This window comes from Lemur catta, chromosome 10 (genome assembly GCF_020740605.2).
Source record: "Lemur catta isolate mLemCat1 chromosome 10, mLemCat1.pri, whole genome shotgun sequence".
Taxonomy (NCBI): Eukaryota; Metazoa; Chordata; class Mammalia; order Primates; family Lemuridae; genus Lemur; species Lemur catta.
The window spans coordinates 20175054-20199990 of NC_059137.1; the positions used below are offsets into that span (position 1 = coordinate 20175054).

The 24937-nt window shown below is 49.1% G+C and overlaps 1 protein-coding gene across 4 annotated transcripts; it reads right to left on the reverse strand.

The window, feature by feature from the left end:
• Positions 1-472: 472 nt before the first annotated feature.
• On the reverse strand, positions 473-24934 carry TMEM268 (transmembrane protein 268). Of its 4 annotated transcripts, none has more exons than XM_045563531.1 (10): positions 24857-24934; positions 22547-22686; positions 20392-20577; positions 15499-15608; positions 13756-13863; positions 12548-12697; positions 8377-8487; positions 6537-6617; positions 5341-5523; positions 473-2696 (listed from the first exon to the last, which is right to left on the reverse strand). In XM_045563531.1, exons 3-10 carry the CDS (start codon positions 20495-20497, stop codon positions 2517-2519), a joined length of 1029 nt encoding a protein of 342 aa, XP_045419487.1. In that variant the 5' UTR covers positions 20498-20577; positions 22547-22686; positions 24857-24934; the 3' UTR covers positions 473-2516. The 4 variants fall into 4 exon arrangements, with proteins under 4 accessions (XP_045419487.1, XP_045419486.1, XP_045419488.1 ...); XM_045563530.1 differs by lacking the exon at positions 24857-24934 and adding an exon at positions 23396-24663; XM_045563532.1 differs by lacking the exons at positions 22547-22686; positions 24857-24934 and adding an exon at positions 22403-22516.
• Between the last annotated feature and the right edge of the window lie 3 nt (positions 24935-24937).

Below are 24937 nucleotides of genomic sequence, written 5' to 3' on the forward strand. Positions count from 1 at the left end.
CTCTTAACCTCCCCAGCGCTAAATTCCAGAGAGACTGGACTAAATTCTTCATTCACATAAATATACCCCATGGTGCTGAAATAGCTGAGGTCTGACGCAGACTGAATAAACATCAACTGTCAATGACCTACGACATCAGCAAAAATCCATACTACTTCAAGCACCTACTGTATACAAGACAGTGAGAACTTTTTTTTAAAAAAAGCAACAATTTATTAAGCTCTTACTCAAACTCGCCGGCAGGAAGGATGCTGTCCCTAGTAGCGGAACCTGGATTAGAATAACCGTGACTCTGGAACCGGAGCGATGATAAGGGAAAACCCAGGCACAGATGCAGAGAAATGTACCCTGTGGGCACACCCTGAATGACCACCCACAAGGTGAGACAATTAGACATCCTAAAGAAAGGAAAAAGCAGGGAAGAACACATAAAGGGCTCTTTAAATAGACAATAAAACTGAAAAACTGCTTCTTTGTCATTTAACAAATACATTTTTATTCTCTGTTATACATACTACAGTTTTATGATGGGACAATAAATACAGGTTTCTACCGGTCACATTCACAGCCAGTATTTCCTCTGTGTCGGGTCAGAAAGACAGTGATCACCTTAGTGAATAATTTCATTGAATAAAGCTGCCTGCAACCTCGACTAAAGATAGATGCCTACAACAGCCATTTCCGGGGCTGGTCCACACACACGATCTCTCTTCTCCGGCACAGAGAAAGTGCATAGTCAGACCCGTCTCTTACATGGTGAGTCACTCGCATTATTACATTGCATGTTCACCAGATCCATTTTATGAAGGAGTCAAGTGACACTAAGAGAGCTTAAGTGACTTAGCCAAGGTCACACAGCTAGGAAGCAGCAGACTGGGGACAAGAATCCAGTCTCCCGCTAGCTAGGCTAGTGTTCTGTCCAGGGGCACACCAGGACACCTTAGCCATGTGGGGCCATAGGACCTTTCTGCATGTAGATAAAGGCATAACAGACAGACAGGCCAAGAGCTAGGAGGGCGTAGAATAAGTTGGAAATTCTCAGAACTATGGCCCTGGAAGGGCCTTTAAGAATGATCCATTATACACCCATTATATAGATGGGCAAACTGAGGACCAGCCAAAGAAAGTAACTTGTCAAGAGTTACACAGCAAGAAGTAGCAGATCAGGTCCAGAACCCAGGTCCATACCAATTTTATCATTCAAATGAGTTTGGAGAACAATTTGCAAAAGGTGCTATGGAGACGGAAAACAATCCACAGGATTTTTTTTTCCTTGGCAAGCTCAGGTCATGCACAAAAAGTATAAGGTACAGTCTTTATCCTTGAGGAGTTTATAGTCTAGCTAGAAAAACTAGCATTTACACAGGAAAATAGAATCAATAACACAGAACACATCAGTATGGGAGGCAGCTATATCAAGAACTTAAAGGAGTCAGAGAGCAGCAGGGCTGGTTGTGCTAGAAGGCTTCCTGAAGGAAGGGTAAGGAAAGATGGGCTTTAAAGCATAAATAGGAGTCTGATAGATAGAAAGGCATAGGTATGTCAGACCAGGAAAGTGTTTCAACTTATAAAAGGGCTATGTGGGAGATGAAGCCAAAATTGTAGACGAAGGTGGGTCTTGGGGGCTGGGGAACCTTCCAAAGCCAGGTCAGGGCTTTGGGACTTGGGCCTATGGGACAACGGGTCTTCAAACTTGTTGAAGAGCCTCTGAGCTCATCACAGAATTCCACAAGTGACTGATCACACTTCATGCCAGGACAATATTAGCGTCAGAAAACACGACTGCGGTTATACATCTGCAGTATAACCACAACCATAAGCATGCACACTTTTGAACAAAATAAATCCTCAAGTCAAACAGGATCAGTCTCTTCCAAATTTTCACATTAACGGTTATCTGCCTTTGTCTCTTTCTTCTGTCTCCTGTCTTCCATCTCTGTCTTTTGTGGCCTGTGTGCCAGGTGCCACTGTTTTTCTTAAAATATGAGGGAGAAAAACATAAAAATGGAGAGAATTCTGAAACTGACTTATTTTCCTCAGATTGGAAAGAGGAAGTCTTACAATTTTAGACATCCAAGGCAAGGCCACAAAGAGCAGTATCCTCTCTGGGCCTCAGTTTCTCCAACTGACATGAGGGGTTGGGGATAGAAGCATCATCTGAGACTAAGTTTTGGACGCATCGATTCCCCTAGTCGCCATCTTCGTTTCTCCTGGGCTCTCCGGACCCTGGAAGGGATGGGAGACGGGTCCTTCCATCCACACCCACGGTTCTGAGCAGCACAGAGTAGCTCGGGCTGGGCCCAGCTCAGCGACCATCAGCTTCTGCAAATGCCAGGGGTCAGCATTTTTGTGCAGTGTCCCACAGTGAGCATGACACCCTTGTTGCTGACGTGACTGACCCCCTTTGCAGTGCCCCGGATGCTGCTCTCACTGGGGGCTCACACTGGCCATGTTGGGCTCCTGAAGCCTCCCCCACTTCTCGGTCTTGGAGGAAGATGAGTACCTTCGTCCCTAGGTCACCTGGTCAGGAACGGGCAGCATCCTGTGCCCAGGATGTGGGCTTCTATGAGCTGGCAGGGGCATGGAACCCTCGGAGAGTCTGTGTGTCGTGTCCCCTCTGCCTGGGGGAGCTGGGAGGTGACCAGGAGCCGGATGTAGTAGCCGCCAAACACTGCCAGCAGCTGCTGGGCCATTTCCTAGAAGAAGCAGGGAAGCACAGTGAGGGCCACAGGACGGCACCGTGAGGGGCGTGGGGCTCAGGCATCAGGGGAAGGCCAAGCCGGCCTCTGGCCCCTGGACCCGGGAGTGATGCTCACTGGAAGAACCAGGCCAGGCCGGCATCTGTGGCTCTGGGAGACGTCGCCTGGTGGAGAGCCCCATCTCTGCACTGACTGGCTGTGGGGCTCCGGTAGCCTCAGTTTCCTCAACCCCAAGGTGGGTAACTAACTGCTGACTGGCAATAATAATATGCACAAAAGATACGCAAACTCAAAGCAATAGAGAAATTACCATTGATTTATGCCTAGCCGACCACACAAACACACACTTTTTCTACTTTCAAATGTCTAGAAGTCTGTAAAGTTCATAAGGTCAAAGTGACTCACTTAAAATCACTAGTTAAGTGGGGAGGGAACTATTCCCATCATAGCATGATAGCAGGATTCTTCAGTGCATACTAGGTTCTTGGTAGGTTTCTTTACATAAGTACCCCTAATGTATTAAAAGAGGTTGTTAGGCCAGGCATAGTGGCTCATGCCTATAATCCCAGCACCTTGGAAGGCCAAGGCAGCAAGATTGCTTGAGGTCAGGAGTTCAAGACCAGCCTGGGCAACATAGCAAGACCCTGTCTCTACAAAAAAAATAAAAAATAAAAAAAAATTAGCCAGGTGGTGGTGTGCAACTGTAGTCCTAGCTACTCAGGAGGCTGAGCCAGGAGGATCACTTGAGCCTGGGAGTTGGAAATTGCATGAGCTATGATCACACCACTGCACTCCAGTCTGGATGACACAGCGAATCTTGTCTCAAAAGAAAAAAAAATCAGATTTAATACATGTTCTTATGAACACATGTGGTCTCTAAAGTTCCATTCACTGGTCTATCACTTGGGATTACATGGAAAATGCTTAAGTTCCTTAAGCGTGGTGTTGAAGGTCTTTCACAATACTTGTGTCCACTCTGAATGTAACTAAATAAGGTGTGGGATACATCAAAGCTACGTGTGTCTGTAGAGTTACTAACTAAGAACAGGCTTTAGAGTCAAAATGGCCAGGATGGAATTTCAGCTCAGCCACACTGTGAGAGACCCTTCGCAAGTCACTTCACCTTATTGAGACTATTTCTTCATCGTTAAAATAGGGAAAATAGTAGCACGGACCTCACTGAGTTGGAGTGGGGGTTAAAGGAACAGACGGGGAGGAAGCATTTAGCCCAGTGCCCAGTGCTCAACAGATGTCATCAACACCATTATCATCATTATTATTCAAAAATCAGAAACCCCTCATGGTTCCTAGGATTGGCTTTTGTTCCGAGTTGTCCTTTGTGCTAGAAAATATTAAAAACTTCAAATAGTTTACCACTCACTAACGCGGATCAGTCTCCTCACCAATTTACTCTAAAATCAATAATGTAAGAAGCAAAAAACTGTAGCAAGAAAATTGGCCCATTTCAGCATCAGCAAGCAGGCTTCTGCCCTTGGCTTTGCCACATTTGCCCTTGCTCTGTGACCTTGGGAAAGTCAGCTGACCTCCTGGAACCTTATTTTACCCATCAAGAAAGAGAAAATAATCCACATCCCAGAGGGAACGCTAAAGAATTTTATGCATGACAAAAGTCTGTAAAAATGTGAGAGGTCATTATAACTCTGTCTTTCACAGACACTGGGTTCCTACTGAGATATGACGGTCTGGCCCATGCTGAGACTTGGGCATCATTCATCTTTTCCCTAGCTAAATTATAAGGGCAGCTACTTTAAAACCATGTGCACACACACTTGATATTCATGACAGGAAATTGTATTGCTATTGGTATGAACGAATTTGAAAAATAATTTAGAGGACCCATATCTAATGGGCTATTGCACATAAAGCCAGACATGCATGTCGTAATAGAGTACATGACCTTATGAATCTTTTCTGCTCTTTAAAAAATAGTCAGTAGGATTCAAGTGAAGAGATTAATACACTTATCATATTCTCTTTTAAACAGTCCTATCTGCAGGCTTCCCACTCCCTACCAACGCGAAAGAGAAAGGCTGGGCTGGTGTGGACCTTGAATCCCCCGGCCTCTTGGCTGGAAAGAAAATGTAAGTGCTCTTCTGGGGTTCCAAAGGTCACCCAAGGTCACCCCTCACTGCCTGTCTCCCTGACAGTGGGTCTGTCCTCATGATGAGGAGAACGTAGCACAAGGTGCAAACCGCATTTTCAGATTTCTGGTCTACCAGTGCTGTAGCCACACCCAACAGACAGTTTGGATGGCAGGACCCAACAGAACGCTGGGGCTGGAAGAATTGGAAGTCAAGATTCAAATATCCAACTGCAATTTAAGTAGACAGACTGGATAGATGAACAGATGATTGATTGATTGATTGATTGATTGATAAAGACCCACATATTCATCAATATGTTCATGGTTAAGTAAGCTATGATCCATCAATATGCAACTAACTGTCCAATGCAACTATCATAAAGAATATCCAAGATATTAAAAAGTGCAACAAAAAATTCCAGTAAATATAAAATGATTCCTATAAACTATTTTTAAAAGTGCTGGAGTGAAGAAAAAAAGATTGAAAACTACTGGGCTAGACTTGTACGGTCTCTACAACCTCAGAGGGCCCATTACCTCCGGCTCAGCCTCAGGAACAAGCTGGTGAAGCTCAGTCTGCATCAGTGGTCTCTCTTGGGGAGAAGGACTGCTGGGCAAGAGAGGAGCATCCTCCAAGTTCTCAGGCCCCTCCACTGTCGTGGGGCTCACCCCAGTCTCCATAACAACACACAACTGGCTCAATCTGCTTCTCAGCAAGGGCTGCAAAGGAAACAGAAGGGGCCCTAAATTGGGAGGTCTCTGGGAGGCTGAGTCCCTGCGTGAGCTGCAGACTCAGCAGAGGACAGATCCATCTACAGACGTAGACGCTGACCTCAGAAGAATCTGGAACGGAACCACATTGGTGAGATCACATAATTCCCTATAAGAGCACGGTCCCTAATAGCTTCTAAATACTTTTCCTTCCATGCTCTCATTTGCTCAGAGTAGCCTGGGAGCATGGGTATCTTTACCCACACATTGCAGTGAACAAACTGAGGTTAAAGGCCTTGCCCAAGACCAGCCAGGATCTAACAAGCCAGGACCACAGCTAAACCACAATCCTGACTTCCAGACCCACTGCAGCCAGGGCCCAGGAAAGGCAGGTCCCAGGGAAGGAGACAGGAGGCCTGGCCTCCAAACCTGGGCATCACCGGCCAGCTCTGCGACCACAGGCAGGTGACAGGTTTTTCTAGAGCCTGTTTCTCCCTTTGTAGAATTGGAGCAAGAACTCTCTGATCTTCTTAACAAATGTCAGAAAGGTACTGTGAACAAGGGAAACTCATCTAAATACATGATCCTTTTGGGTCTGCCAGAATTTTTTTTTATTATTATTATTACAAAGAAATATATGCTCACTATAGGAAATGTGCACATGATGAGTGTGATGCGCACTGTCTGGGGAATGGACACGCTTGAAGCTCAGACTCGGGGGGGCTGGGGGGGCATGGGCAATATATATAACCTGAACTTTTGTACCCCCATTATAAGCTGAAATAAAAAAAAATAAAAAAAAATAAAAAAAGGAAATGTGGAAGATACAATTAGTTGAAAAGAAGCAGAAAAGCAACCATTATTCCCCTAGGCAAAACCACCACCACTGCATGGAAGCGTTCCTCCTTCCTTCCAAGTCACTTTCTTAAACATCTTTCCCACGTGGAGGTAATGCAACCTATGCAATTTGGACTCCTGGTTTATTTTCATTTTGTTTTGTTTTTTCACTTAAGATATCTTACCTCTTGGTTAGTCTTCATTTCTCGAACATGGTCAGACAAAAACTGCACACAGTTCTCCAGGTCGAAGTAGACAAACCAGAGCTGTGGGGAGAAGCAGCCATGACGGCCGTGGCCCAAAGCCAGCCCTACCTGGAACCGTCCCTCCCCGCGACCGTCCTCCACCTCCCGTCTCCCCGCCGGAGGCCCAGCCTTCACAGGCCCGCCAGACGGGGCCTGTTCTCCGGCAGGAACGTGCCATTCTGTTCTCTCCCAGAGTCCCATGCCAGGACCACATCTCATTTGCAGGGCTGGTGGAAAAATGGCCTTGTGCAGATTTAGAAAACGTCAAACCCTGTTCAAAACGGCTGGGCCCCATCCCCACAACTCGCTGAGCACCCCAGACAGACTCCTAGCCCTCCTGGACATCTGGGGGTGCCATCTGCGGCTACCATCTTCATCCTCAGTGACCTTTTGATCTGGAACTGAACATGCAAATGAACTCGCCGCTGCCGCCAGTAATCAACTCGGGTGCCCCAGGGAAGGGGAGCGGGATAAGAAGTCCTCGCCCCGCCCTGGCCTCCCCCCCTTCCACCTCAACCTGCAGGGTCCCCAGAGGCCACGTTAAACTTAACCAGGCTGAAACCCTCCTTGTTCACACGTGACAACACCTTGTGGGGACCACACCTGCCACACCTCACAGTGAAGTTCTGCAGGAAACTGGGGGCCCTTGTCTCACACCCCCATCCACGGGCCACCTCCTCCGGACCCCAGGCCTCCCTCCTCCCAGTGACTGACCCATGAGACCCAAAGTCACATCACTGGTACCAACCAGTTTCTCTCACTGTCTCATCTCCAAAGGCGTATTTTCCAAATGGTTCTTTTAAAGCTTTTTACTACAAAAATCTCTAAACATACGCAAAAGTGGATGGCAGAGACCCATCATCCTGCTTCAACCGTTATCACCCCACAGCCACTCCTGGTCCATGGATACCCTCACTCGTTACCCTCTCCAGCATCCCCCGTACCACCGTACCCCCCGTTAATCTGGAGGGCTCCCCGACACTGTATCGCCTCATCCCAAGATACTATTTAGAAACTGAAAGAGCCCCATTGTCTGAGAAGACGTGTCCATTCTGCACTGGTCTGCCATCCACGCATTCAACGGACACTTGGCCAGACACTCCCGCGCCAACTGATAAAGATTTGAAAATAAATGAAGCAGATTCCAAGAGCTCCCAGTCTCCAATGTCACACTTGAACTGCCAGGAATCTTATGACGCCGTCTGCTTCACCCCGGTGCTGATGTCGTCGGGCACGATCGTCTCACACCCCACCCTGCCCCAGTGGTACCCGGCTCCACAAACACAGGGCCCGGTGTGTTCTCTGCTCAGCCTCAGCGCCTAGAACAGGGCCTGGCACGCAGCAGGCTCTCTTGTCAGGGGCCGTCCCTTTGCTCCAGGGCCAGAGAGCTGCTGCTGACTGACTGTGCCTCACCAGCCTGCAAGCTCCTGCAGGACGGGGACCTTGCATGGGCCCCTCAGTGTCTTCAGTGCCCAACTGGGGGCTCAGCCCAGAGGAGGCCCCATCTGTCTGCTGAATAAACGGCGAATGAGCAGTGAGGCTTGGACGTGATCTGAGCTTCCCTCCCAGCCCTGCCCCACGGAGGTTCCAGGTCACCAGCTACTGCACAGAGGAGGCGTCTCCAGGAAGAAAACACTGGAGCGGGGAAGCAGAGAACGGCTGTGACAGCCATCTCGTTAGCAGACTCCCAGAGACACTGCGGGGTGGGAGAACACGAGGCTACCGCTCCCTAGCCCAGCCCAAGAGCGGGCCACTGAGAAGTCACTCCGGGACACAGTACCTGGATCACGCTCTGGCATCCTTCCACCGTGTCCGTCACCCCCAGCAGCACCCGGTGTCTCAGGAGGGCTCCGTTGGCAGCCGCCAGCCTGAGGTCCGTGTTGGTGTTGGCCTGTAAGACAAACGCCAGGGAGCACCTGGGCCCTGGGCAACAGCCACACACCGTCCCACCCCCAGATGCCTCAGGACGATCCTCGCCCCCGGGACGCTCCCATCTCCTCCCTGTAAAATGGGGTGGAGGGTGCCGGGACAGATTCAGCTGTGTCAGACCGTCCTGAGCCAAAGCCGGTTCCTGGCAGAGACACGGTACATCCTTGCCTGAGCCTTGCTGTCTCCACCTGCAGAATAAAGTGTGTCCCTGCCTCCTAGGAACGCGGTGAGACTTCACGGAGACCGTGCATGACGCACTCCACCTGCGCCTGGGACTCAGGCGGGTGCACAGGCTATTCGTGGGAGGTGGGGGACCGGATGGCTTTGAGCATCTGTAGCATAAGGGAGGCCCCCGCTCCACCTAAAAAGCACCTACGTGAAAGAATCAGCCTCCTTCTCTCCCCTCCCAAACCAAGGGGTGCCATGTATTCAACTGGCAAAGTACATGCCAGCAGGCAGGGGAGGGAGGACAGAGGAAGGGTCGTGGGCCCCCAAACGCTGGTCTGGGGAAGACAGCCCAGGAGGACTTTCTGATGCAGTTAGAAGAAAATAGCCGATCAAGGACAATGATTCTCAAAAGCAGCAGGACCCGCAAAGGGAGCTTCTGGAAATGTGAAGAGGCCCTTTTGGTTGTCATGGGGATAGGACAAACAGTGCTGGCACTTAGTGGAGGACGGCCAAGGATACTAAACACGTGCTTTCTGCGGAAGGACATGTCCCCTGAGAGACCATTCTGCAGTTGAAGACTGTCCCCTGGCCTCCTCCCTGGACTCCAAATGCCCCTCTGGGCATGAATGGAGGTGAAAAATCTGCTCAGAGTTCTCTGATCAGCCAGCCTAACTCCACTGCACATATATACCTAAAGTGAGGTTTTGCATGGGTTTAATATACACTGAATTTTCCAGGAATCCCACGACTATGAAAATCAAGGGGTGATTCTATTTCGTTTCTCCTAGAACTTTAGTGAGTGTTGTTCATCCTTTCAGAAACCCACATCACCAACAGTTCAATTCCTGACTCTTGACCCTCACTGCCTGTATAACCTTGGGCAAATCCAGTCACATCTCTCTGCCCCCATCTCCTCACCCCCAAATTGAAGATAATAATGCCCCCTACCTCAGAGGGTTATAATAAGAATGAAATGAGTCGGTCTATGTAGAACATTTGGAAGACTTATATGTCAGCTAATAATATCATTGCAATGATGACAGTGAATTTAAAATCATTGTGTTTTCCATTGTACCATGTTGGCCACAGATATTTTTAGGAACTTCCCATATGCCCCAGCAAGGCGCTATAGTTTGTAGGAGATACAAGGTAGGGTCTTGCCTGCCTCTACAAACCGTCCAATCTTGCGAAAGGCTAATGATGCACCAAAAAGGGGAAACAAGACAGCGTATGCCAAATGTTGGGGCTCTCAAGGATGCTGGGTACCACAGGCAGGATGCTAACGGTAAGAGTGACGATGGTCAGGAAGGGGGATCTGCATGGTCCTGAGTGACAAGGGAACCAGGAAGAAAGAGGTCCTAGGGCTGAGACCCAAAGGCAGACCTGAGGATTCTGTGTGGCCATGGACCAGTTACTTAACCTCTCTGAGCTTCCGTTTCCCCACTGGCAAACAGAGTCAACTATAACAGTTAATACTTACAAAGCATTCACTTTACACCAGTACTATTATAAGGACTTTGTGTGTATCGAGTCATTTAATATTCACAGTCACCCTATGAGGGAGCTATAATTATTATCCCGTTTTACAGATGAGGACATTGAGGCCCTGAGAGGTTAAATAATAACTTACCCCAAGCTATAGAGCTAGCAAATGGCAGAGGTATCCTGCCTCCTTATAAGGTGGTTGTTGGACACAGACATTGGGACCCAAGCACAGAGTACACAGTAGGTGCTCATTAAATGGTGGCCATTATTAGGAAGGAAAGGTGGCATCTTCTAAATGAGCAAACGGTGATGATGGCACTGTCGGTGTGCACCTGGGGCCTCCATGCCAACCTCTGAGTAACGAGCCCGGGTCATGCTCATCTCCAACCTGTGCCAAGCACACTACCTGGTACTCGCAGGGGCTTCATAAATTGCAGCTGAATAAAAGGAGGAAGAGCGAGGAGGAGGCAGAGACCCAAAGCAGTCAGTCACTCCTTGAACTGCATGAATTACATCTGCATCCTTGAAGCACCTGCCAGGTGCCAGATTTTTTTGTTTGCTTCTGCTAAAGCCAAACGCTTTGCTTTTGCCCCCTCTCCAAGAAAAGTTTCCTGCTGCAGGAGTAGCCAGCTCAATTTATATTTTACAGGCCAAACACATAAGCCATGAAAGCTCCAACAGACCCCAAGGGCGGCATATTTTGTCAGGCTCCTGGCAAAGCCCAACAAAGATCCTTTCAGAATGATTAAGCCATAAAGTTCCTTTTTGTCCCCGTGAACACAGGCACTAAATAGAATTCATACCCCAAACCCTCACTACATTGCTCAACATCCTGCCCTCCCCTTCTGAGTCACGCAAGAGCAGATTGTTCGCTAAGGCTCTCAGAGTCCAGAACTGTGCCAGGTACTGGGGGACAGAGGGACAGGAGCCTCCCAAGTAGCTGGAAAGACAGTGTGGGTGTGGCGGGCAGAACAATGATCCCCCAAAGACGTCTAAGTCCTAGTTGTCAGAACCTGAGGATATGCTGTCACATGGCAATGGGGAATTAAAGCTGTAGGAGAAATTAATGCTGCTAATCAGCTGACCTTAAAATTAGTAGATTATCTTGCATTACCCAGGTGACCCAATGTAACCATGAGGGTCCTCAAAAGTGGAAGAAGGAGGCCAAAGGGTCAGAGAAGGAGATGAGAGAAAGAGTGGACCTGCCATTGCTGGCTTTGATGGAGGAAGGGGCCACAAGCCAGGGAGTGCAGGGGCCCTCTGGGAGCTGGAAAGGGTGAGGAAATGGATTCTCCCCAAGAGCCTTCCGAAGGAACGCAGCCCTGCCTTCACCTGGATCATAACCCAGGGAAACTCATGTCGAACTTCTGACCTGCACAACTGTATAATAATAATTTTATGTTGTTTTAAGCTGCCAAGTTCATGGTAATTTGTTACAGCAGCCATAGAAAGCTAATACAGTGGGGTATTGACTGAGAACACGGTTGGAATCTGGGTGTCCTGGCCTTGAGTTGAGTCCAACTCTGCCATCTACTAGCAGCACGGCCCTGGGCTGCTTCATGATCCTTTCAGAGACGCCTCACCTAGAAAATGCGTGTAACAGCATCTACCCAGAGATTTGCTGAGGGATTTAATGAGTTAATAAATAAAGCATTTAACAGACAACCTACTATTAATACACGCAAAGTGCTCAATATGTAACAAAAGACAGGCACTGAAGAAACAGGCTACCAACAGAACCGTGCACTAAACTGGAAAGTATCAACCTTCTTTCTGAATGTGATCGGCAATCAGAGGGCTCAGGCTTTGAACCCTGGCTCTGCCACTAACAGTGGGATCCAGGATAAGTTACCTAAACTCTCTGACCACTTGCTCTCTGCACCAAAGGTCGTCGCTAGGATTGGAGACTGTCAACAGAGCACCAGGTCAGCATCCGCCCATCACAGGAAGGATGAATGGGAATCACTTCTCCCCATCCCTCAACCCCAGGCACCTTTTGCTACAAGAGGGGCTCAGTAACTCTCCCTCGCTCACAGGGCTGTCGTGAGCATCCCGGGAGAGGAGGCGCATGAAAGGGCTCAGTTAACCAAAGCACTGTAAGAATATTCGCTATTGGTGCCCTCCTCCCAGACTCTCTCTCAAAACACAGCTTGCTTCTAGAAAAACAGGATTAGATAGAAAAAAAACAGAGAGGAATTAATCACAGGTGCGATTTGATTTCTTTTAGTCACTGGGCGTATATAGGCTAGTGTGAATTTTCATGGCTGGAGGAATTCTTTGAGGCAGGCAAATAGGAAACTCCGACTTGGAATCCTCGTGCCTGCACAGCCCTCCTGGAGGGAGTGTGGCAGGGGTCTCTAGTGTCTCACCTTCCTCTGGTGTCTCTCAAACACAAGCACGAGCATCAGGGTCAGGCTCACCGCAGCCAGGGTCACGAGCAGCACGCCCGCCCAGTGGTTCCCCAGGGCAAACATCTGGCTGGTGGAGTAGATGTTGGCCCACACCACCACGTAGAAGACCTGCGAGCAGCCAGAGCACACACGGTCAGGAACACCAGTCCTCACATAGAGCAGCAGCTCCACGCGCAGGGACACCATTTCCACCCTTTCCACCCTTCCCTGACACCTTCTTTGGGTTCCAACAGCTCCCAGGGCAAGCAAGGGACTGATGCAGACACGGGGGCCAGGGAATGAGCTCATGTTCCTTGTTTATAAAACAACATAGATTAAAGGGGTTAGGAGCTACTCCTACTCCTTATTTACCCTGATTTCAAATAAAACAGAAAAAGACAGGTGGCTCCAGAGGGAGACAAATTTGAGTCTGAAGCCCCCACACTGATCCTTCAGTTGCTATATGGCTTTGGACAAATTATAACACCTCTGAGCCTCAGTCTCCTCATCTGTAAAATGAGGATTAAAAATACCTACTTCGTGGCATTGTTATAAGGTTAACAAGGTAACATATGCAACAGCCCAGTACTATTAGGGAATTAACAAATGCGGGGTCCCTTCTCCCTAAAAGTGGGATGTGGCAGTCAGGTGTGCTATTGGACCACTTACACATAAAAAACAGCTGCAAATCATAGCAGTTCAGAGCACAGATGCTGACATCAGACTGCCAGGGTTTGAATCCTGGCTCTGCCGTGTATGCATGTATGTGTTTATGTGTATCTATATGTACATGCATATGTGTGTTTATACACACACATGCATATGTACACATACACTACAGCTGAAATGAACATATGGAGAAACCAAGCCCCAGAGAGGGGGAAAGTCTCGGCCAAGGCCAGACATTGAGTCCAGAGCCTCGGTGGGTCTGCAGATTCCTAATCGCAAGCTTTGCCCACAGCAGACCCTGACTCCCACCCTTTTTGCAGCGACCTGGTTACAACTCTCTCCCGGAAATTTCCTCTTACACCATGTCCAGTCCATGCGGCACTGCTCTTTCCCACGCAGCCGCGTCACCAGCCCCCACGCCCCTCACCCACATCAACAGGCTCCAGGACACAACGCTGGACCCAGCAGGGCCACCAGGGACCAGGGCAGGGGCAGGGTGCGGGCCACAGCCTCCTTACCACAGCGAAGGCCAGCCGCATGGGTCTCGAGTTGTAGATGATGTATCTTCTCACTTGGGGCTCCAGCAGGGCACTCTCGGCCAAGCTCCTGTACTGGTCGGCCGGGACCTGCTCGGAACCCAAGGGGAAGGGACCAATCAGCCAGAGGAGAGGCTACTCCCCACCTCCTTCCCGCCAGCAAGCATGCCACTTCCAGTTCATGTGACTGTCATGTGGAAGGGGGATTAGGCACACTCCGGGACATCCCACGGGGCAGAATGAGGAGCCTGGAGCACTGGGTGGAAGTCGCAGGGTGCGGCTGTCAGCTCGGGAGAGAACAGGCATCACGGAGTCCTGGAGAAGGAGCCCTGCAGCCTGGGACTCAGAACCCCACAGCAGGCATAGGGTAGCCTAGTGGTTAAGGCACAGGCCCTGGTATCGACAGCCTGGGACCCAAACTCTGGCCCTGCCACTCACATGCTATGTGACCTGGAGCAAGTAACCCCACTCCTCTGAGCCTCAGCTTTCCCCTCTGTAAGATGAGGATAATAAGAGTACCCACCTTGCAGGGCTGGGGCACACATTAAACAAGATAATGCATATATAGTGCTTGGCACAGGGCTGGTCCCTCAGCGAACACTCGATACACAGGTGCTATTATCAATATCTGTGACTACGGACCAAAGCACCCACATCTTCCCGCCCAAACAAAAATGTCAATGTCTGCAGAGCATGAAGGCCCTACTAGAGTAGACCTAAGAAAACAGAATTTAACCATCAAAAAGTGTATTTAGGAACATGGTAGAACAACATGTAAACTGTTCACCAGTTAAAAAACCCCAATCTAAAGGCAACATTTTAAGAAATAGGTTCTTCTGTACAAAGGAAATGTGAAATGCTAACACAGAGAAGGCCTAATCATGCTAGGGGCTTTGAGAAGAGAGAAAACATACCTATAAGTGCTTCTGAACAATAAATAGCCAAAATTTACATTTCCTATATGCTAGAGACAGAGCCAATGTTCCTCAAGCATTATTTCATTTGATCCTAACAAAAACCCTATATAATAGCTATGAATATTGTCCTCATTACAGATGACGAAACTGAGGCTCAGAGAGGTGAAGTCACCTGCCCAAAGTCACACAATGAGTAGCAGAAGTGGATCTGCATCCAGTTCTATGAGTCTGTGAAGCTTGTGCCTCAAATCACTGTTCTTAAAGGTATTGTGGCATTATCTAATGAACTCATGTACATTTTCCTTAGCATAAGCAGTTCCCTCTCCTAAAATACCCTTCCTTCTGTCTACTCAGCACACTCCTATTTACCCTTCAAGATCCCAGATCAAGTATCTGCTCCTCTGCAAAGCTCACATAACCACCAACCCCACCCCAGGCAAGTTTATCATTTTCTCCCGTGAATGTCTTCAATGTCTTTTACGTTTCTCTGTCGCAGAACAACTATCCTGCTCTCCCAATTTACCCAACACACGTCCATCCCCCCAAATGGGATCCGTGAGTGTGTCCTGTCCACCTCTGTGATGTTTAGCCAGTTAAGGCCTGGCATAGAGTGGGCATCTAAAAACATATTTGTTAAGTGAATTAATTGGGAAGAGAAAAAAGTTCTAATCCACTTTCCTTATATACCCTCCTACAGCTAGCACAGAGTAAGTGTTTAATACATGTTTTGTGAGTAACTGGATGAAAGGACAGACAGATAGACGGATGGAAAGGAAAATGGCGGGGATTCAGTGAAGTCAGCGCTCACCTGAATGCCCCAGGTCTGCAGTTGCTCTTCCGCAACTCCCAGATCGAAGGAGATGGGCGCACAGGTATTGTCGATCCGGAGAACTGTGAGGACCTGGCCATTGTGGAGCTCTAGAGGCAGACCAGAAACGTCACTTCGCATGAGCCCAGAGCTACCTGCACATGGTGGCCAACCTCAAATCCCCATGGAGGAGGACTGGACTTGACCAGGAAATCCCCAGGAGGCAGAACGAAGGCCAGAGCGAAGAGGCCACTGGGTCACAATCTGAGACCATGTAAGGAAGAACTTCCCAAGAGTGAAAGTTGTCCCCGCCAAAAATGGGTGACAGTGAGTTCCCCATCACAAGGGATATTTACACAGAGACTGAACAACTAACTACCTTGAGGGAATAATGTAGTGGAATGTAGCTATTCAAGCCCTGCAAAGCAAGCTCAACTGAATAACTTAAATTCCCAGCAGGCTCAGAGAGCCTAAGTAAGAGATAACTGGTTCTGGTAGGCAGAACAATGACTCTCTCCTGAAGATATCCATATCCTAATCCCCAGAACTTGTGAATAGGCTGCCTTCCATGGCAAAGGGGAATTAAGGTAGCAGACAGAATTAAGGTTGCTAATCAGCTGGTCTTACATAGAGAGATGATCCTGCATTGTCTGCGTGGGCCACGTGTAATCGCAGGATCCTTACACACAGAGGAGAGGGCAGAAGTAGAGTAAGTGGCAGATGCTAAGGAAGAAAGGCACAGAGAGCTGTAACATTGCTGGCTTTGGCCACAGAGGAAGGGGCCACGAGCCAAGGCATGCAGGCGGCCTTGAGGAGCTGGAAAAGGAAAGGAAATCGATCCTCCCCAGAGACTCCAGAAAGGAACACAATCCTGTCGACACCTGGATTTTAGCTCGGGGAGACCAGTGCCAGACTTCTAACCCTCAAAACTATGAGATAATAAATCCGTGGTTTTCAAGCCTCTATGTTAGTGGTAATTTGTTGCAGCTGCAATGGAAAACTAATACACTGACTTACTGATAATCTCCCCCAAGCATAGCTGCAACTCACTCAGCATTTCAGAAGCATAAATTCAGTCTTTATTCCCTCAAAAAACACACATCAACCCAGGCGGGTCACAACAGCTACCAGAACTCTTGCCCTAGAGTGCTGGGATGAAGCCAGACCATGAGACCAGCTAGAAAGGTCCGGACTGAAATTTCCCCAAGTCCAGGGACAAATGGCAGCAGCATGAAGCCAAACCTACTTGCCTTCAGTTCCAAGAACCTCTTGACAAAAGGATTGAGATCTCCTTGCACCACAATAAGAGCCACTGGTCAGCAGCCGGAGGTGGGGGCTGGGGTGGGGGTGAGGCCAGCCCTGAGACTCCAGGATCCCAGTCCAGCCATGCATGGCTGAGGCCTGGCTATTGTGCCATATTCTCTGTGGCCGCTGCTTAGCTGATGAGGCAGGACTGAAAGATTAAACCATAATTATGTTCTCTGCTCGCCCGAAGGTCCTGTCACCCCAGCCTAGCTCTGGGCAATACTTGAGTCTTCAAGGCCAAATGACTCACTCTACCTTCCTGGGAACCCTCGCCCATCCAAACACTCTCTCTCCCCCCATACCCTATCCACCACGGAGTCCTGCCAATGGGGTCCACAAAACCTCTGTCCACTACTTGCACCTCCGAGCATCCCCACCTCTCCCTTGTCCCTCTGCAGTAGCTTCCTAACTACTGGCTTCTCCAAACCGACTCTCTCCTACAATGCATTCTCCCTCGGCACAGTGGCCACGGCACAAGTCAGATGACACCCATCCCTGGAGTAAAAGCTTCCCGGTGCTTTGTGGTCACAAACCATCCTTCTTACCATGCTCTTCCAGTCCTTAGGAGAACTAGCCTCCTGCCAGACTTGTTCTGTGTCTTTCCACACCAGCCCCCTTGGCTCTTTGAACACGTAGTGTTCTCTCTCACCCCAGGGCCTTTGCATATGCCATTCCCTCTCCCTAAACCACTTCCACCTAGCTTCACCCAGTTACAGCCTATGCATCTTTTGTATCCCAGTTCAATCACTTTTCCCAGGGAGCTCTCCCTGACATTTCAAACTCTTAATGGATCAAATTCTTCTGCTGCACCTACCCATGACTACCTGCTCTTCTTCCTTACATTCGTTAAAGATGAATACACAACCTGGATGGAACTGGAGGCCATTCTTCCTAGTGAAGTATTGTAAAAATGGAAAAACAAGTACCACATGTACTTAATACTAAATTAGAACTAATCTATCAACAGGTATGTGCACATATGGAAGTAAAACTCAACGGAAATCAGGCAGGTGGGAGGGCGGAGGAGGGGACGGGTAAATTCACACCTAACAGGTAACAGTGCACACTAACTGGGTGAAGGGCACACTTGTAACTTTGACTCAAACCATACAAAAGCAAATTATGTAACCAAAATGTGTATACCCCCGTAAAATTCTGAAATTTAAAAAAATAAAAGATGAAAACATATGTATGCAATTACTTAAATAAAATCTATCCTCCCCACCAGACTATATACTCCCACACTGGTCTGTTCATCATTGAGTTGGGTTGAGTGCCTAGCATACAGTAGGCGCTAAATACATCTTTGACGTATAAATGAATAAAGACAATAGGACTCTGGTCCCCAACCCTGATTAGGTTCCTTTTTCATGCCCTGGGGTACCATCTCTGATTTCAAGGGTTCCATAGAATTCTATGTCCTGCCAAAAAGAACTTTATTTTGTTCCCTCTCTCTCTCCCTCTCTGTTTTCTCTCTTTTTTTTTTCCTTCTTTATGGAAGGGGTGGGATGTGGAGGCAGGGCAGTGAGGCACAGAAAGCACAGGCTAGACCGCTCTGGGGTTCACATCGTAGCTCAGCCTCTCACTAACAGGGCAAATGCCCAGAAGCAACCTAAACCCCTGGGCCTGCTTCCTCACCCAGAGGATGATCACATCGCTGCAGAGGACTTTCCAACTAATTAAGATGATGAAAATAAAGTGCTCGGCACAAAACGGGTGCAGAATAACGGGCTGCGATTATTGTCATAATTTAAAGGCAAGCTTGTCAGAACTCGAAAGTTAGAATCAAGCATCAGTGATTTATTCATATTTGTTTTTACCCTCCCATACCTTCAGAAAAGATTTAAGGTAGCTTCATAAAAATACAACACAAAGCCATAAAATTATAAAATTACATTAGAAAATAAGCAAATGAGGAAAACTAGACAAAAAGGAAACAAAGGCAGACAGTAAGAAAGGTTCCAGCTATGGAGCCCTTGCTCTGTGCCAGGCGCTGAGCTTAGGCTTTGGATGTGATTTCATTTAATCTTCCATGAGCCCTAAGTGAGGGGGGATCATTAACAGGGAAAAGGAAACTGAGCCTTTGAAAAGAGAAGGAACTTGCCCAGTGTTATAATAATATGGAAAATGAAAGTGAGAAAGAGATGCGAGGTGGGAGAACACAAAATGCAGGCAGTCACGCGGACAAGCTCTCCATGTCGAAACAAGAACAAACACCCCACACTGGACTCCAGGCATGGAAAATTCGAACCGTTCCCCCAGTCTGGCTCTTTGCACGTTAAGTGTTTGCCCGAGCAATGCACAGACCTTTCAGGATGTCTTTGTTTGCCTTTCAAACCAAGAGTTCCTGGATTCTTGGCAATACTAGCTCTCATCTGTTCCTTAAAGTGAGAAAAGCAAGTCCTTCACTTGGAAATACTTGTTTTTACACCTAGGCTAAGTAAACCTACCAAAGAAGAGAGTCTATAGGGGTGCGTGGGGAGGGCAGGGGGAGGGATTTTCTACAAAGGAACAAGAACTGGCCTGCCAAAAATCAGTGGAGCAATGTCCTCAAAGTTTTGAAAGAAAAATTATTTCATTTCATTCCATTCTACTATTGTGTGTGTATGTGTATATATGTATGTGTGTGTGTATATATATATATATATATATATATATATATGGGTTTCCATAAAATAGCAGTAATAAAAGAAACTTTTGCTTTTAAGCAGTCAAGTTTCAAATCCTCTAAGTAACCAGCCATGTTCCTGTGGACCTATACAATTCAGAGAGTGTTTCACTTTGCCTGTACCTAGCCTCCCATTCATTCATTCATTCATTCATTCAACAAAATATTTACTGAGCATCTACTATGGGCCAAGTCCTGTGCTAGGTATTGCAGATATAGGGATGAACAAGAAAACACAGGGCCCCTGCCCTCATGGAGCTTGCAGTCTAGTGGGAAGCTGGACTTCAACACTTTATTACATGGATAATTATTTATAGACTGTGATAAGTGTTGTAGGAAGAAAGAGGAATATGTCAGAGTGTCCTGACTCCGGTGGAGCCTCAGCAGGATTCTTCAAGGAAGGGCTATTTGAACTGAGCTCTGAAGCATAAATGGAAATTAAGCAGGGGAGAGGAGGCAGGGAAAAAAACAGAACAGGCAGAAGAAACAGCACGTGCAAAGGTCCTGAGGCACAAGAGCATGGCAAAGAACATTAAGGCAGGCCTTGCAAGCTGGTGAATGATGGATCTCCATGCTAAGCCCAATGGGAAACACTGAAGCAGAAAGTGACGTGGCTGGACATGCATTTTAGAAAGAATTACGGCTGCCATGCAGAGAATGAACGGAAGAGGGAAGGAGAGGAGAGCAGCTGGGAAGCTACAGCAGGGGTCCAAGCAGAAGGTGATGATGGATTGCTCTAAGGAGGCGGTGACAGAGAGAACTGGGTAGAAATGACGGAAGTAGCCTAGAGATGTATCCAAAGGATGCCCATGCTTATCTAAAGGAACTCCTCTGTCCCTCCCCTCCCCACCATCATGCTATGTGAACGCAGCTCAGCAGGGGGAGAAGAAGGGCTAGAGAATGAGAGGTCGTGACCTTACCTTGCCCCCAGCCAGGAGGGCTCCCTGCAGGAAGGGTGCCCCAGCCAGGGGAGGAGGTGGGCAAGGGGCCAGCCACCCCCGGGTCCACCTGCGGCTCACAGGCCATGGCAGAGAGCAAGCTGAGCTTCTACTTCCCCTTCTCAGGGCTGCGGTTCATTCTGCAGTGGCCGCCTCAGCTTCACTTGCCTTCAGAAAACAGCACAAAAAAGAACTTAAGGTCAGGCCTGGGCGGGCTGGGCTTCCTACGACTCTCTCCAAGGCCAAAGTCATCAAAAGCCAGGGAGAGCCACCAGGAGCCTTTTTGCTGACTTTGGTCTTTCTGATCATGCTGAGAAAAACTCTTGGAAGGAGGAGAAACTAAAACCCCCCCAAGGCCTAGACCGAGAACTTCCCTTCTGGTCTTGGGTCTTCTCCAGCTCAGCAGCGGCCAAGGGCCCATGGGGAACTTGAGGGCTGACCAGCTCCCACTCCCAGGCACCTGGGATTTCCAGTTCCTTACTGAGGATGCCCCAGCAGCCACTCGCAAGAGAGATATAGTCACTACAGGAACCCTTCCTGACAAAGGATCTCAGATAGCTTCCCACAAGACATTGCAAAACACAAATTCAAAAAAACGTGGCAACCACAAAGAACAGAAATACCCAGATATTTAGGCAATCAAGTTCCCCAGCAGAGGAGGTGGAGGTTTGTTTTCAAGAACATGGACTCTAGACTCAGCCTAACCAGCTGAAATGCCAGCTCCACCACTGCCTAGTTATGCAAACTTGGGCAAGCTTCAGCTCTTCAAATCATGGAACCTTCCCCAGAGAGTGCAGCAAAGAAATGATGGATGACACATATAGAGGACATACAGCAGCATCTGGAACAAAGGACACATTCCATAAACATTAGCTCTTGTTTTACCGTTTGAGGTTTGACACAGTTCCCATGCCTGAGCCAAGAATTTGGTTTTTGAGCTTCCAGGTGGCCAAAGCTAAAATGGCAATGCTGGCTGTTAAATAGTTATTAACAGGAAGGAAAAAAAAAAAAAAACAGTGAGATGAGCAATGCATGCATCTTCCTGGCATTTCGTTCTAAAAGATCTTGGAAATGCTTCCAAAGCTTCCAGAGCTGGGTCATTGAGAGGCACAGCAGGCTTCACCCTTAGCCACTCTCATCAGCAAAAGTAGTGATGCCCTTCACGTTTCCTTGATGAAAAACTGAGTCTCCAGTGCCACCTGCTCTGGCTGCAATCTGCACATTTGACTTCTGTTACGTGCCTGCGTGGGGGCTTGAGAATCACCCCTCACCAAGGAGAGCCATCCCTAAGTCCCCTGGGATGACTCAACAGCCCTGCCAACTGTCTTGGTGAAAAGTCCACTAGCATCATATTTTGCCACCCTGGTTCTCCATGTTGAAGACATGAAGTGTCCAGTTGGCACACTAGACACATCTGCTTCATTCCGAGCTGGCCCAAGGGCTGACTGCTGCTGATCACGCCCTGAAGGGGGACCTGATTCCCATTCCCTCACCACCTTCTGCTTCTCTCAAGACCGCTGCAGAATTCATGAGGCCCAGCACAAAATGAAAACATGGGGCCTCTGATTCAAAAATAAGGAAGAATAGCCGAAGAATTTCCTTATTTTGAAATGAAACATATTCAAAAATAAGGAAGAATTTCAAGATGGTAACAGTAGAGCATTAGACCAAATGGCAGGGAGGATGCCTCCCTAAGTGGGGGGCTCATTGAGACTGTGCAGGTTACATGCACCTGTAGCTGGTTCTGACTTTAAGCTCCAGAAGATCACTTGGGAGCCCCCCTCTCCCAACCAAGAATATATAAAAAATGAGCCTTTAATAATTATCACACTCCTACCCTATATCAGCCTCTAAGGCCAGAAAGCAGCAAAATATTATGAAAAGACTGAAGACTTTAGAGCCGGAATGCCTGGATGTGAATCTCCACTCAGCCAGTTGTACATAACAACCCAAACCTTGCTGTTCTACCTGTAAAATGGGGCCAGCACCCTACCTGGTACAGCTGCTCGGGGCTGTAACAGAAGGAAAGGCAAGCATGACATCAGCAGTCTGCTCACCACACAGGCCCCTTTCCTCAGTATGTTTTTCCTATGGCACAGGAGAGAAAACTGAGGGTTAAAGATGTGAAGTGACCTACCCAAGGCTGGGTGCCTATCAGCTGTGGAGCCAGCAGGTGAACTCAAGCCATCTGGCACCAAGGTCCAAGCCCATGATTTCCATGCCCTTGTACCTCTGGACTCTGGCCTTGGCTGTCGCTGAGCTTGCTCCTGAAACTACCTTTAAAAAAAGAGAGAGAGTGTCAGAGTCAAAGAGTATTTCCCAGGCAAGATCCAGCAACAAATTCCAGTGCTACAATCAGGAGAGCAGGACCCTCTCCTCCTTACCTAGGCCAAGGCCTGGCCCACGGTGGGCCCTCCTAAATATACCGAGCATTTACCAGTCAATCGTACCATGCCTTACTTCCTTCCTCCTACCTTGTGCTCCCAAGAGGCATGAAAGCAACAAAAACAGCCACAAGGGTGTCTGCCCTGCACTTGACAATTACTGAAGCCCTTCCCTGCTTCCTTAGATCACCTCCTAGGCCTACGAGGCAGATGTAATCCTTAGGTCCACATTCCAGACAAAGAATCCAGGGACATCATAGTTAGGAGTCTACAACCCAGAGACAGTAGTGGGGTCTCAAAGAGGCCTGGGGAACCCAGAAGCCAGGAAGGACCACGCACAAGCTGGAGCTGCACAGGTATCCTTGCAGACTGCATGGAAGGTTCCATTAATTGCAAAATCCCAAGATGAGGCTTTGTGTTTGGGAAGAAATCACAGCACCCTGGTTGGGCCCATCAGCCTCCCACAAAGTTCTAATTAGCAGACTTCATTCATTCCCCTGGAGGCTGTTTCCTGTACTGACTAGAAGATACCTGCCTGGTCCTGCCACTTCCCACCTATGTGACCTTGAGCAAGTTTGTGCTCTCTGCCTCAGTTTCCTTACATGTAAGTGGGGATAATGATGGTAACTTCAGGTTGTTGTGAGGTTTAAAGAGTTCACGCATGTAAATCACTCAGAACAGCACTGGGCAAACAGGAATCACTGAAGGAACATAGCTGTCATTATTTTTAATCCGCAGATGTTCCCGAAGAACCTTCTAGGGCCAGGCCCTGTGCTTTCTTGACTATGAAACCAGAAATAAGACCTAAAGTCCCTGCTCAGCCCTCCCTCCTGGAGATCACCATCTGGTGGGGAAGAAACTCCTAGAAAGAGAAATATGGAACAGAAAATTACAAAACAAGGCGGTAAGAGGGAGCACCTAGGGGTGGGGGAAGGGTTCTTTAGGAGGCTTCCTGGAGGAAGGAGGCCCCTCCGATCGGCAAAAGTGGAGGTGAGAGAAGCCAGTAACAAGAAGGAAGGGGTACAGACCAGAGGCCAGGACGGGCCCAGCAGGGCAGCTGGCGCTGCAGCCCCTCAGCTCGTGCCCTCACCACACAGCCCCTCACCCCAACCCTGAGGCTGCAGATGGCAGGAGGTTGGCAAGACCCCAAGGTCCTGACGCCCCGCCCCCCACCGCTTCATCCAGCTCAGCCCTGCACCAGCCCTAGGGTGACACCCGAGGGAGAGACAGACACCAGGGTGGAGGCAGAGCAGAGGGAGGGAGCGAGCACAGCCTGGAGGACCCTGCAACTAACTGGTCATGGACTCCCTGGAGTTCCCTTTGCTGATTCTGCACTTCACCCAGACCTTCCAGTTACCCCTCTTGCGCAAGTTCAACTCCCCTTTCTCAGCTGGGGGAAAGGGAAGTACCCTTAGGTCCTGTTGAGCAAAGGTCCCCATCTCTGTAGACGCTGAGCGCCCAGCCTCCCCAGGAACTGCGAGCATCACCGAGATTCATCAGAGAGAGAGAGAGAGAGAGAAACTACCGTTTCCCTAAATCAGGTTTTGTTTTTCTTTGTTAAACTGGAAACCCAGCAGGAGACCCTAACAGTGCCTGTTACAGGCGTTTTGGGTGGAAAGGCCTTGAGAGACAGTGAGTCCAAGCTCTCCATTTTACGGATGAGGACAGCAAGACCCAGAAAAGAAAGTGAACTATCCAAGGTCAAGAGGCCAGTCCTGGGCGGAGCCAGAACTGAACCCCGGGTCCTTGAGGCCCAGGAGGTCCCACCATACGCGGTCTTAGCCCTAGGCAGCTGTCTTGCTCCACTCTCCGCCCTCGGGTCCTGTCCAGGTCTGCTGCCGGGGTGGGGGGTGGGGGTTCCTCCCCCCCAGAAATCACCCGGCCCTGCCCCGGCCGCGGGCCCCAAGAGGCGCCCGAGCGCGGCTCCCACGCCCGACACGCGGGGGATGGGGGACCCAGGCGCGGAGGGGCCCGCGGCGCCGACCCCGGGCAGTCGGCCCAAACGCAGGCCGACGCGGAGGCGGCCAGGCGGCCTGGCGTCCCCGGAGCCCCGCGGCACCCACCTAGGATCGCGGGCACACGGCGCGCGCCCGGGCCGCGCACTCACCGCCCGCGCCGCCGCCGCCGCCACCGCCCGGGGACGC

Coding starts and splice junctions, on each gene's coding strand:
- TMEM268 (XM_045563531.1), bottom strand. CDS start 20,497: ATGGCCTGTGAGCCGCAGGTGGACCCGGGGGTGGCTGGCCCCTTGCCC. Junction 15,609..20,391: donor CCCTCCTGGCTGGGGGCAAG/GTAAGGTCACGA, acceptor GTCTGCCTCTAG/AGCTCCACAATGGCCAGGTC. Junction 2,697..5,340: donor TTCCTGAGGCTGAGCCGGAG/GTAATGGGCCCT, acceptor TGCTTCTTCTAG/GAAATGGCCCAGCAGCTGCT.